Source organism: Acanthaster planci, linkage group LG04 (genome assembly GCF_054643075.1).
Source record: "Acanthaster planci isolate LZ-2023a linkage group LG04, COTS_SCS, whole genome shotgun sequence".
In the NCBI taxonomy this organism is placed as follows: domain Eukaryota; kingdom Metazoa; phylum Echinodermata; class Asteroidea; order Valvatida; family Acanthasteridae; genus Acanthaster; species Acanthaster planci.
Window position 1 is genome coordinate 7275166 of NC_141780.1, and position 15046 is coordinate 7290211.

Here is a 15046-nt window from a genome sequence, read left to right on the forward strand (position 1 = left end):
AAATAACACGACTCCTCAGTCTGCTGGGCTTCTGCATCACTAAGGACTCTCACGTAGCCTGCATCAAGTAGCTTCTGGATTTGCTCTTTGTGGATCCTAGCAAGGTCAGGCTGTTTCTGGAGTTGTCTCTCTGTACGCTTCAGGTTTGGGAAAACTGCTTCTTTGCCAGCATTGAAGTGGGTTCCATCATTCCTGCGCAAGAGGGGTGTGGCATCACACAGAACTCCTCCTTCAATGCGAACTGTTTTTGCTTCAAGCAGTTCCACAGCATACTGGTCCTGCTTGGAACGGGTTACAATCTTCTCACTACTGTAAGGGATCACATCCGCCTTCCACAATCTCTCAACTTGTTGCATAAGGTCATGGTTCTCTTGACAAATGGTAATCTTGAAGCACTTCTGCTCACTGAAATGTTCCTTCAGGACTCCAGCCGGTCCCTGAAGTGTCCAACCCACTTTGGTGCATACTTGTAAACTTGTAAACTTGTGCTCCACTGGGGCCGAATTTCACAGGTTGCTGTGGGGTGATTAGGTCGGAGTAGTCAGAGCCAACCAGGATCGAGGGAGTTGCGTTGTTGATCAGAGGCAGTGCAACTCCACGTAAGTGGGGCCAACGCTTCTGTAACTGGATAGGTATATTCTGACAGGCGTAAACTGTCAGCGGTGAAAGCTCCTTTTATGTTGTACCTGATGTCAGAATGTTCCCTCGTGGACACTAGGAAATTGACCGATTGCCCTTCACATTGGAAAGGCAGTTGTTGAACTGTCGATAGGAGTATATAGTCTTTCTCCGCAGTGAGGTTCAGTTGCTGGACTGCATGGTTGAGCACCATTGTTCTCATGGAGCTATCGTCAAGCACAGCATGTGTTTCAAGTTTGCCAGCAGGACCATGGAGAGTGATTGGAACGACCTTTAACATGACATTTTGGGGACGCAGGGGCCGGTCTAGGTAAGTCATCTGAGTCGTCACTCCAACAGTATAGATTCTGCTTGCTCCTTGAGGAATGGCGTCATGCAGTACAGTCAAGTGGATCTCCTTGCAGGTGTTGCATGGTTTTCTCAATGTACACTGCTCAGGTTTATGGGTGCGCCCACATTTCCAGCATCTGGACTTTTCCTTCAGCCATTCGATTATTTGCTGGTTACTGAGCGCCTTGAATTCAGTACAACCATTCAAGTAGTGGTCATGGTTGTTGCAGTGTGGACAGAAGGCCTTACGTTTGTCCTTTGATGGTGACTGTTGTGAAGGTAACTTTCCCATTGTCTGTTTTCTGCCATCAGCCATGAAAACAGCGGTAGGCCGATTCCCTTTTTTGAGGGGAAACTTGTCTTTCCTCTCTTGTCTGGGGTTATCTTCTTTGTAGACTGTTGCTGCTTCACCAGCGATCCACTTTGCTCGTGACTGTACTTGCAACCAGTTGGCAAGATGGTTAAATGTATAGGTTTGGTCAGAGTCTGCTTTCAGAATGGTGGAGCTGAAACCAGTGATGAAGTCTTGGAAATATATGGAACAGGAAACTGTGGTGACTGGGGAATAAACAGAAATAAATACTAATAAATTTACTGGAATGCACATACATGTGCCCACTAGACGACAACATATTTGTACATGTAACGTTGCAACAATTGTCCCCGATTAAGGCTAAGGTTTGTACTCTAGACTGCTCTATTTTACATAATAACACAAGAATCACTATATGACCTTATACTATAAACATTAAAGAACATATGGCTGTACTCGTAATTGTAAGTAACGCACGGTAAGGGCAAATTTGGAGGTATTTTGATTGGAAATGTGCTTGGTAAACCTGACTTTAGAACGGAATGTACGGTGCAAGAATGAGCAAACTACTGAGGGCGCCCTACCAACTATTGCGCGGTCAGTAGACAGTGAGGGACTTTCTTACACTCATACATGCCGAAAGGTGCGACAATGGCAGTCTTGTGAATATCAGCTGGGTCGACTGGAATCTGGTGGTGTGCACAAACTAATGTAAGTTGATCTTGCTGAAAACGGAGCAACCAGCCAGACTAGATGCACAGTCTAGCAAGTGGGCAATGGGGTAACGATCAGGAACTGTGAAACGATCGAGGGCTCTGTAGTCCCCATATGGTCGCCAATCACTCGGGGTCTTCTTGGGGACCGTGTGGAGAGGACCGGACCAATTGTTGTCAGATGGTTGAATGATGCCCAAATCCAATATCCAAGACGGTCCGGGCGGTCCAGGCAAGTCGGCGAGGTCTGGCTGTCACGGGTGGGTCTGTCGTAATGATGCAATAGGTGATATTGTGTCAGACAAGTGCATTTGCGGTTGGTGCTTGAGTGAGTTGCAGAAAGTCTTTAAGGATTAACTCGTAGGGTGACTCATCAGCGAGCTGAAATAAGACAGGACTGACAGGCATATGGAGCTGCAGTTCCTAAAACTGAAAGGCTAGTTGTGGTATCTATAAGCCTGCATTGGGAAACATCCATAAGGAGATTGTAGTGATGTAGAAAATTGGAGCCCAATATCGGTGTAGGAGTATCCGCAAGAAAGAAAATCCAGCAGCAAGTACATCTGAGGCCAGTGTTGAATTTCACAGATCTTTGACCATAAGTGGGTATGCTAGAACCGTTGGCAGCCTGCAGGGTGGAGGAATGCGGGTGTTTCCTTTCAACAGCACTGGGAGGAAAAATGCTGACAGCCACCCCAGTGTCTACTAGGAACTTTTGTTTATGGTGAGGATCATAGATGAAGAACAGGTGGCCAGGTTGGGTGCCAGAAGAAAGTGCAGTGCCTATCCAATGGTAGGCTCTTTTCCCTGCTAAGTGCCATGGGAGCACAGTTGGACACACTTGATGGCCTCAGCACCATAGCAGCAGTGATACCAACACTCGGTTTGGGAGGCAGTGGCAGGAGGATGGGTCAGTGTATGCTCCTTCTTGGTCTTGCGTGGACGACTACGGCTCTGGGCATGTGACTGGCGTTTGAGTTGGGCCTGCATGGAGTTGACTTGGGTGGTGAGTTGGGCAATTTGGTCACGAAGCTCGCCGAGGTCACTGGATATAGAGGTGGAGTAGTTGGGGCCACAGCATTAACAACTGGGGGAACGTAAACTTCAAGGATATGATCAGCAAGGATGGCTAACTAACTGATCAAGGACAACAGTGTCGCAAGAGGAGGCAAGAATAAGTTGAGCATTGGCCGGAAGGCGTTACAGGAACAGCTGTTTGAAAATCCCCTCTTCGAGTTTACGTTCACGAAGTAGTTGTCGCATACGGTGCAGCAACTGGGAGGGTTTCTTGTCACCGAGCTCCTCCTCAGTGAGAAGCATCTGGAGGTGCTTTTGCTGAGAGACTGAAGTGCGCAGAATCATCTCTTCCTTAAGCTTTTGATACGAGTTCTCCGCAGGGGAGCTGATAATCAAGTCACACACTTCCTGGATGATTATGGGCTGGAAAGAAGCAAGGATGTGTGGAAATTTTGTGTCTTTGTGGTGAATACCCTAGTGTGGAACTGGGCCTTAGCTGGGCAAACCAGATCAAGGGATCACTTGGCCAAAAAGGGGGGAGTTTGAGGGAGAGGGCCCCTATCTGTGGCTTATTTTCTTTATTTATATATCAGCAGCAGGAGTGCCGTCCTGAGCCATGGTGAATGAAGGTTTCCAGATGGCAGGGAGTACAACACTACTGCAGAATTGGTTGTATAATGTGAGGGCTCAGAAAGTCAGCAAATGTGGTGCAAAAGTGCAGCGTCTGGGTCACCAATTGTTGTGTTGGTGCTCAACGTAAGTTATTATCTGCTGTCAGGCCAAAAGAGAGCTTTGCTCGACGTAGTCGGCTGAATCGGCGACCTACATGTAGAATACACCTCCATGCAAATAGGGGCGACTCTCTCAGTGGCTGTCGAGGCGACTTGCCCTGCATGCAACTGGCGCTCGAGTGACAGAAAGTCTCTTTTTTTAGAGTCAGTCAGTCATAGTTAATAAAACAGACGATGTGAAGAACAATTCTCCTTGAACAGTTAACAAAATAAGTAGTAAATAAAGCTGGCAAAAATTAAGTTGAAGACATAGGGAAATTCCAGGGAGATTACACGCACAAAAACAATACGGTGAAGAAGGAAAGTCATTTGCATAAATGTTTGTTTTTTGGTAGGACTTTTATAGGTCAAGGGTCGCTACAGGACTATCCATGTGTAAATATAGTGTACATGATGCAATGTTAGAATTCTGGAAATACTTATATGACAAAGTTTGACAGTTTAGCAAGAAAGACTGGGATTTTGCCTTCTCATTTGACGTAATTAATGATGCCTATAAGTGCCTGGCCTTCCCAAATTACAAAGCCACACATTTTATGCACATGTTAGTAAATTTACATGAACAGAACATGCAATTTTAGAATATCTGGGAATATATGTACTTTAATACAGATCTGCTAAAGTGTGTCAAAACCAGCTTGGAAGATGTGCCTGCCTTCCTGAGTTGACAAGACCGAGTTGACTTGGGACCACGGAGGAAGGACACATTACTGTTGACCTTTACTATGCACATGTCTATATCAACAGGTGTAGTACCAAATGATATAAAATGGTTGCTCATGTCACTCATATTTTTAAAAGTGGTAATCTTGATCAAGTAAATAATTCACAATTGTATGATGGACTGTCTAGATGAACACAACATAATTTCTGATTCTCGATGTGGATTCCGTCAAAACCATTCAACTTCACATGCTATTATTCACCTAATTGATTAAATAACTAATAATTTAGATACATCCTCTGTTACAATTGGTTTATTCCTGGACCTCTCCAAGGCCTTTGATACAGTCGATCATAATATACTTCTAAACAACTTTCTTATTATGGCATTAGAGGAACCGCCTTGGAGTGGTTCGAGAGTTTCCTTTCAAATCGTCAGCAATTCGTATATGTTAATAGTGTCAGTCCTCTCCGCAAGGATCCATTCTGGGGCCATGTTTATTTTCCATCTACATGTATATACATGTAAATGGCTTTGTTAAATCTTCTGACTTTTTTACCTTTATTTTATTTGCTAATGACAGTAACCTACATGTATTCTATAGTTATCCTTATAAAATACTCTTTATCGTAACGTTAATCTCGAGCTTACCACAGTTTTAAACTGGCTTAAAGCAAATAGGTTGTCTCTTAACATTAAGATGACTAACTATACGCTGTTTAGTAATAAGCAACATCACGAATTACCTGAAATCTTTATTGATGATGTACAAATTGATAAAACCGACTGTGTCAAATTCTTACAGATGTAGGTCTGTATACTGAACAAAATCTTTCATGGAAAAACAAATCAATAATATTCGCACGACTTGGAGTTATAACTAAAGCCACTTCTCCCTCAGGATGTACTTTTTCAACTTTACAATATAATTGTACCATATCTATCATATGGGATATTAGCCTAGGGTAATTGTGGGGTTAGTTCAACCAGTAGAATACTTGAACTGCAAAAAAGTTTCAAGAATGATCCACTCTGCCACCTACGTGTACCTTGAACATAGTAGTCCACTGTTTTATTTGTATAAAACTCTCTAAGTAAATGATATATTTCCTTCAGCTTGGGATCCTCATCACCAGTTAAACATGAAAAAATTACCTAAATCCATTTGTTCTATGTTTATCAAAAATGAAGAAATGCACCATCATTTCACTTGACAGCACAAGAAACTTCATCAGTCTTTTGCACGTACGTTGTACTACTCTCACACAAAATACAGTCATCAAGCATGAGGGCCCCAGGCTGTGGAATTCCTTAGATGCCTCTATGAAGAATCTAGGGAACCTATAACATTCAGACATAAATATAAAGCTTAACTATTAATAAGTGGGTATTCAAATTCTATTTAACATCATTTAGTTTTTGTGTCTTACAGGGTTACAAGACTTAGTGTTTACGTGTCATAATTACTGTCTTCTTGTCTAATTGTGCGTCATAATTATTGTATTGTTCGTAATAATGTGTATTATTCCTAATGGGATCCCTACTCGACAATAACTGCTTCTATTTTACTGCAACATGTAATTAGCTGGGTGGAAATAAAGAATGAATGCCTTAAAGTAGGTCTGAGGTGGCGACAGAAACGAGACAGATTGTAAAAGATAGCCACTGCACTACAGTTCTACGTGTGGGGCTAGCATGGGCCTACTCAAGTTTACTCACAATGTCATTTTCACAGAAATGGGCCATGTACATCATGTGCATGTAGTGTAGGCATGCCTACACTACATGAAGTGTTGATCCTAGTCCTACTCCTGCACGCCATGGTCTCATGGTCTTTTCCTTTCTCCATGGTCTGAAGGACAAGGCCTTCCTGTAAAGTGTAAGTGTGGAATTAAGCAAAACTTACATGTACTTCATATCACGTAGGTGTGCCAGAAATTCCTCACAGACTAATTTCTTACGTGTTGTCTTGATGATACACAAAATTAAAGCGACCACCATGCACCACTAGTACCAGTATACCCCCAGAACTGAGGAGCGGACGTCGGACTCCACAGTTCTGAGGGTATACTACTCCGTCACTCTACCTGTACATCGCGTGCACGACGTGTGCCTCCGCACCCACGTGTTGTTTGCAGCGTGTCTGTCCGCAGCTCAGTCCGCCATATCCGTGTTCTGTGGTTTTCGATGCAGCGTGAATTTTGCGTAGTGACGTCATGCACGGAGTGCCTGGCTTGTAAACTCACCCTGTGTCGATGACACGTGCTACTAGTAATGATCCATAATGCAAGAATTAATACTTTAATGCATAATGTTTTTTGCCTGTCAAACGATGAAAATGTGTGCTCCATGCTCTTATCATCTCCCCCAAAAATTCTATTGCTTTAAACCGTCTGTCACTTTGGGGCAGATTCCGCAGATCTAGCGAAGAAGGCGCAGTGTTTTGGAGTCCGACAGTGCTGGACATGAGGTGGCGCTCTTTCTGATGTCCAAGCGGCATGAGTAAAGGACTGGCGCCCCCACCCCGCCCGGAAGGCGTTGAATTTTTTAAATTATTACTTTAGTACATGTAGAAAGTGACCGGTAAAGCGTTGAATGGGAAAAGGCCAGAACAGTGAGGTTCTGGTGATATTCTCGTCTGCTGGAACCAACGGCTGCCAGGCGAGTGATGCCTTGCTTGACACGGGGCCCGTTCTCAATTTGCAATCGGAACGCCGAAGTCTCTGGTTAGTTTCATTGGCTATACATCATCAGTCCAAGTTGCATCAGCTCATGTAGAAAATGAACTAGGTTTTCATACTGCCTTTACGCCGCGTGCTCCTTACGTACCCCAGCTCGCTTCCAAGTTTCAATTGTTATAAAACTGTTATGTGCGTATCGTTAAAATACTCTAGCCTATGTGAGCTAGTTTTAAAAGCTGATTGAGCACATAGAAGAAGACTTTAACTTTCGTCCCAACTCTTTTTAATTCATTACCACTGCTTAATGTTTTAGGAAAATACATCTTAATTGGAATACATAATTATACCAATACAATTTTTGACTATGCACATAATTATATAGATTGATTAAGAGTAGAGAATGCTGGTAACGATCTTTAGGCTTGCCAATGACCACATTAATATTATTGTTTCGTATTATATTGTGGTTAATGAACAATGTTTCGAATATGGAATACATAGCACCGGTGTCTCAGTAATACATCCACCATCAGAAGTACGTGTTTAATTAAACGAAGTGTACTCTAAACGCTTTTGGGGACGGACATTTCAATCAAGAATTAAATGCCAAGCCTCGTGTGAATTTGTTACCAATTAAAAACAATTTTTATATAGGTATTTCGCTGATCATGGAAATGATCCACTCATCAGCATCAGTGGAATCCAGGTGGTGCAACGAGTAAAAGCACAACATGTGGACTTAGCTGTGCTGCTCAGTATATCTTTGTGAATTTACCAGCGTTACAATTCCACAGACAATTCCATTATGATTTTGTTTCAGTGATGTGAAGGTGTGCTATGTTTTGTTTTCAGGATTATACAATTCATCCTAAATGTAATATTGTGTCTTATTTTGTCTCAGTGTTAAAACATAACAAAAGCATAATAATATCTAAAAGATAATAATTGATTTTGTTTTGTTTCACGGTATTCTGTTAATTGCGACGAGCAAAAAAGCGACATGCATGGCATTACACATCTAAGTGGCGTTAGATATGACGTATGTACAAATATTGAAAGCTTTTAATTAAGGGCAGCTTCACACAGGTGGCAAAGCTATAGGTGTTTCAGTTATACGGCACGTGGTTGGTGGGGTCGCCCAGATGGATGTGCAGTTGGGGATAGAGGTTGTGCGGTAGTTGGGATGAGGGTTTCCATGGAGGACGCTCGAGCAGAGAGATGCGTCCTTTGTACTTCTCGTCCATCTTATCAGCTGCATTATTCAGACACAAAGAGAGTAAAATGCGGATATTTAAAAGTGTATGTTACGGGCCATTTAAAAACGCATGTACTTCGTTTATCCAATTTCTGAGGGCCTTAAAGTTAAGGAAAATGCAGCAAAAGGCCTATTGTAGAGCTGCTGTGAAATTACCATGATTGCAAAAAAAATGAGGAATAAACATTTCACTGAATCAGACAGTGATCTCCCCTTTCAGATGCAAAGTCTTAGGAAAACATACCATATGTTTTTCGCGGCTTTCGTCCATCCCCACTGCATGATCGCTCGGGGGTGGTCTTGGGTCTCTGGCCTCCCGTAGCCGAGCTGCCGCGAGCCCGTGACTCAGGCCGACTACCAGGGGCTCCAGACGATGGTCGCTGCTCGTAGATGCCCATGCCTAAACGGTGTGTTGTGGAGCACCACTTGGCTGACTGCAGAGGTATTAACATGAAACAGGTTTATATATAATTTATATATTCACATATTTTGCATGTCTGAAATATGTACGCTTTAATTATTTTTATGCATAAAAATGAGGTCAGAGACTTTTGATGGTTCAGCTAGAAACGTGCATTTGAGCTAAACATCAATACAATCAGAGCGTGCGACAAGTAAGCCTACAGCACATTAACGAAACTTTGATAGCTAAACCCAGCAGACCTTGCAAAAAGCTAACATTTTCGTCCATCAGAACTGATTAACTAGAATGTGTTCTAGTCAACCATAACTGATAACGGATTAAAAACATATACCCCAAAACCTGTTTAATTAAACAGAGCAGAATTCGGGGCGCAAAAATTCAAGAAAGGTTTTCATTGTTTAACAGGGGTTTATCCAACTTCGCCGTTCATGATCTGGTATTGTTTCGTTAAAAATTCGAGCGACAAGAAACTAAAATAATTACTTCAATCGACGCCATCGGAACGAAGATACAACTTTGAATGCTAACGACAAGATCAGACGTTTATCATTGCCTCTTGAGTAACCGAAAACACTTATTTTGAAGTTATGTCCATGCAGGCCACATTTTTTTAAATGCAACTGGAACATAAAAACTGACTTTCAAGTTACTATGGAAACAAGCTGCCGATAAATGTGCATGAAGGATCGAGATCCAGATCTCCTGTGACTTATTTATTACTCCATGCCTTTCACTCCTTTTGAACTTTATTTCCGGAAGCATCAGTTGACCATGCACGGTCACAGAGATCGACGTCATGTTGATCTCTTCACAAACACTACATCGTATCCCCTTTTCGAACGTCTTTCCCAGAGATTTTACACACATTTTTTTTGTCGTTCTCAATTTATTCGAACTACGTCAAGTGAGGTATAGACCCTTGTCACTCAAGTGAGGTATAGACCCTTGTCACCTACCTGCTATCTTTGAGAGAGAATTGTGAGAGATCGAACGATTATGCAGTGCTTGCAACTTGTGGTGGCATCAACCAGTGTTCGGCCTATGGGGATGTGTATGCACTGCAGGGCATTTTGGACACCCCTCATCAAGTATTCTAACAAACCCTCGGTACTAAGTTACATGAAATGGTCTATTGATTTCTAACAAAAGGCTCTACGTAAATACTGGTATGCCCCGGTGGTCTCACCGTGAGTTAAAGATGGAAGGGCTTCGTTCTAATGATTATTGATTATCGCATGGAGGTATCGCAATCTCACTCAAGTAACGCTTCTGAAGATATTTGGCGTTGTGAACTACTAACTACATTGGCCCAGCGAAAGAGAGCAAGACTTTGCTCATGAAATGCTTTTGACTATTTCATGGATAATTTCATCGACCGATTTTTGCTGTCGCAACAGCAGACATTAAGCATTTACATGTAATTGTTAACAAACAAAAACGAAAAAACCTCGGGTGAAGAACGCAACTTACAATATCCTCTAAAACAAAGTTTCAATTAAGAAGGGCATTTATTGAGATTCAATTTTATTTTATTTCACTCCGCCAATTCACATTTTACAAACAACGGCAAACTTGGTATACATTATATACAGCTATACAGACTTCTAACGAACAATATGAATCACTGGTAAAATAATGAGCAACTGCAACGATCTGCCCTGAGCAGAAGCACCCCGTCACCGATTGAAAAGAGCCGTGTTAGTCAGCAGTGTTCATTTTGTTGGTAGTGATGTAACCGTAACGCATGCATTTCGTCGTCGTTCGTGAACCGGCGAAGTGCAGCTCCGACCAAAGGGGCCTCCATTGCTAGGAAAATTGCGCCCTCTCTTGGTCCAGCTCGGGGATCATAGGATCAACTTTGTATTTGCTATGTGTAAATCCGGGAAAAGTATGGATTAAATGATGGCTTGATAGAAATGATTGAAAAAGATCATTTACTGAACTTACCAGTTCGGCAATGCCGTCAGCTGTCTTGAGTAACACAGGTACGAGGTTGACCACAGCGCCCCAGAGCGGCACCTCTCCGGTGTTCAACCCTCGAAACTCCTCCAGCGTCTTGTGTTTGTGTAGATCGGTGAAGTCGTTGTGCTCATCCAGGAACTTTTCCCAGAACTCCATCTCCGACTTGATCTTCCGTGCTACCTCCCTCTGCCGGTCGTGGACGGTGAGTTCCCCGATGGGCTCTGCGATCCACTCCCGGACCCGCTGGGCCAGGGTCCGGAGCGCGTTCACTAGCGTGAGGAAGTGGCCGATGACCGAGGTGAAGTGAGTTGGCCGGTCCTTGTCCAGTCTCTTGGAGTCCTCGTAGCAGTCCCGGACGCTGGCAATGGTGGTGATCGAGGGCCCGTAAGTAGTCGTCCGACCCTTCGGCGAGCGCTGCAGGCCATCGACGAAGCTTCGCGTCTGTTTAAAGAGTTTGGTGTAGTCACCCTGACGCAACTGGCGGACTTCATCGCTGAGTTGGGCGCTGACTTCTTCGATGTATCGAAGCGTTGCTGAGGGATCCTTGTTAGCCATGGCAAATATCGTGCGGGTGGAGTTGTATCAAATGCTGTGATATTCGGCCTTAGATTAACACGATCATCCGAATCTGAAACGGTACACACCACAGAAACCGACAACTGACATTTTATGTTGAATACGCCCAATAAAAGAAAAAAAGTACTTAAAATGGACGGATCTCATCATAGTATACATACCGGAGCATGTCGCAAACGCATGTTAATACGGTTTGAGAAATTGAACAGGGCTAAGCATTAAATGGTTTGCACAGAAGGACAATGTATTTTGTACAACATTAGAGTCCGTATCATGGTGTGCTTGAAGCACGGAGACACTTTTGGATCAAGGGTTTTAACGGCTGCCCCCCGGAGGTAAATATGATGATGGAAACGACCATTTTCCCCCACTGTTTCGGTTCCACTCCTCCTAAAAGTGCACACTTTCAAAGCATCTATTAAAACCAGCCTCACGTGAGGTCACATAAAGAAATCCTCGATATCAAATCCGCCAAACAGAAAATACCCCTCCCCTCACACAAGATAACCAAATTGGTCCCGGGTTCATCCTTGACTGGCCGCAGCAAAAATATACTTCGCTCACAACATTTACCGTTTAAGCTTGGATCGAGGGGTCCCCGTTACACGATACAGTTAAGCCTTTTGTTTGTATAATTATGTAGCTCGATTGAGCTTATACTGTGAGGCATAAACATATGGCCGAATGGTCGGATTTAATATCAAGAATGAGTAACATCAGCAGTGTCTACAGTCTGGTGTACTGATTGTGATATACCTGCATGCATAAAGCACACCACACATTAAAAATGGGCCTGATTGTAAGTTCCATATTTACTCATTGAACATGGCTTCTTAATATTATTATTATAGTACGTGTATACTAATTACTATATAATACATATATCTAACAGTATATAAATCACAATTTCACATATGAAACGGAAGCCGATAAGCATAATGCAGACTAATGTTACACCCGCGTAACTTACCTACACATAGGCCTATGCATTGGCAAATTGACAAGTTTATAGGGCAGAGGTCAAGTTCAAGTGGTATATTTGTACTTTGGAATCGTCTGTGACGTGGAGCTTATTAGGATAAAAATAGTACATGTACATGTAATTTTGTACCATGTATCCAGCTATCAAACTAATCAGCAAACGTGAACATCCTTACGAATATTATTGAGCTACGCAGTAGTTATGTATTTATGTTTAATTCCTTGAAGGTTCGATTATTAACATAATCCGTAAAAGTATCAACGAATAACACTATAATGTAAGTTTAAACACCAGGTTTGATGGTTGAAATGAGAAATTGCACCTCAGCCCAAAATTAACAGCATAATGATCAATACAACTACTGACAGTGCACTGCCAAAAGCCATTCAAATAAAGACTTAATTTCAAAAATACACAGAGTATGGAAAAAGGGATTGGAGAAACTCTAATAAAAAGAATTCTTCACTTTATTTCCTTTTGGTTTGCGTGGTGGCTATCGTCTTACGGCAGCAGCTACGATCTCCCAAATTTCTTTGATAGTAATTTTTGTTTAGAACTCGATTAATGTTCGAGGGGATGTGCATTATATACTTTTCCGCACACGGGGGGAAAGTTAATCGTTACGAAAACTATTTGCTATACTAAACTATAGGTCCCAGGTGTCTCAGTAGAGTATTATATATCCAGTGAGCTAATGGGTAGCCGGGTATCGATCGTTTCAGTAATGTAAAGTTTGTCGAAAAGATGATGACAGACCTATTCATGCGGGTCGAAATAGAACCACTTATATCATAGTCGCAGTGCGGTATATTCATTTTAAATAGGGGAATAATTAACTTCGTCAGAGATAAATACGCTAAAATCTTCGTGGTGGCCATGCCCGCTATAAGAAACTATCGTGCCTAATGTTTCATACAGATTTTATGAGTACCTCAGCCTCGTGGTCCTGCGCAATTCCAGAAATGAGGGGTCCGCTTTGTGTTCCTGTCACATCTGACATATGATTTTTAAAGTTCAGAACACATTTTGCAATTTCCAAGAGTGCAAATTACCTGCTAAACAAATACTGATAGTTTGAAATCAATCCCGAGATATTTCCATGACAAATATCAAAGGTCAGATGTAAAAATGTCACACTTTTGGACTCCAAATTTCTCAGGCTGGAATTACCCTCCTACTGCAAGTTGTTTTGGATACTTTTGAAAATAAAACAAACCAAGTAGCCGAAGAAAACAGTAAAAAAAATAACACATTTCAAAAATACTTAAATAAAATATGTATTAATAAAGGACCATCCAAGAGGTCTCCAGTGTTTGCCGCGGATAATAATGTCTCTTGATCGAGAAACGCACGTTCGTCACTATCGCCGGCCGCGCGACCAGGTAACAAACTACATGTACTGTGACTGACATGTTTGGGTTTGCCGAGTTGTTTGTAATTCTGTCAATTTTTCTAGCTGTCTGATTTTGCTTTCGGTAGATCCTGATTTATTTTGTTACTTCAAGTAGGCTTAATCGTAGGTTAATTCTACATGTACTTCTGTTATTACATTGGCAAGCCTTTAAAAGGTTAAACCTGAAAGTCATAGATTCAGATTTCTAAAAAAAGGGTATTAAAAGTAAAGATATACATGACACTGTAAAAGGTTAAAAATATAAAAATTAAGGTCATATAAAAATGTTCTCGGCAAACCTTTAAAGATGCAGTCTGACCTCGAGTTCAATATTTGCTTCTGTAACGATCACGTTTTGTTGTCGAAAGTATAAAATTTAATTACGATAATTTTGTCATTCATGAAGGCAAATTGAATTCTGGTGCTGTTTGGCTACGTGATGACTCGGTCAAGTGCCGAGCTAAGTTGCCAAGAGGAGGTATACCAGGCAAGATATGGGACGGAGGGGTACCCCCTTACCTGTCCAATCCCTATACACACTCTGGACTATTGTTACCTAACACATCCCCCTAGAAGTCCGTAAAGAATTCCTGAGATTCCGATCAAACAATGACCAACACAAAGGCGGGGTTCTCTCCGTCCCATATCTTGCTTCATATGAGAGGCGGGGTTGGAATGACCAGGTGCCGAGGTGATATCCAACAGTCAAGCGCAATGCACACGTGCACACATACATACAGTGTATAGGCCTACACTCAAATGTTTCTGTTTCAAAGCGAACATTTACATACCTGTTCTGGGCAGGTGTCGTGCCTAGCGTAACCACGGGGCTTCTCTAGTCCAATAATTTGCGGGTGTCAGGTTGAAATCAGAGCACACTAAAAAAGTAATACAGCCGTGAAAATGACTACCTTTACAAGCCAGTGTAACAGATATATTCACTCGGCATGCTTGAGCAGTTTGCGTTTATAAACAGCGGGCAACAGCATGTCAGAACGATTTACTATGAAGTGCAAACCATTGATCGTATCACAAAAAACCCACGACTGCACTGCCTTAGCAACGACCCCTGCTCCTTGGATACGGGCAAAATAATAACAAAGTCGTGGGAACACCATGATTATGTTTGCTCACGTGTGGCAGTACATGTACAGTATATACTCCACTATTTTTGTTACGCGTCCTTTTTAAGAATTGGCAGAGGGCGTCGGACCAATTTTGTTCCCAAGTGAGGTCACGTACGGACCGTGAGAAAAGTAATAAAATTCTCCGTAGGGCCAGGAACATACTTAGATTGTTGAATTGT

At 42.3% G+C, this 15046-nt stretch overlaps 1 protein-coding gene across 1 annotated transcript; it reads right to left on the bottom strand.

Annotated features, from left to right (window-relative positions):
- Nucleotides 1-7414: 7414 nt before the first annotated feature.
- On the bottom strand, nt 7415-14789 carry LOC110987739 (uncharacterized). Its single transcript, XM_022250762.2, has 4 exons — nt 14532-14789; nt 10775-11417; nt 8648-8837; nt 7415-8400 (listed from the first exon to the last, which is right to left on the bottom strand). The coding sequence occupies exons 2-4, from the start codon at nt 11342-11344 to the stop codon at nt 8255-8257; spliced, it is 906 nt and encodes a 301-aa protein (XP_022106454.2). The 5' UTR covers nt 11345-11417; nt 14532-14789; the 3' UTR covers nt 7415-8254.
- Between the last annotated feature and the right edge of the window lie 257 nt (nt 14790-15046).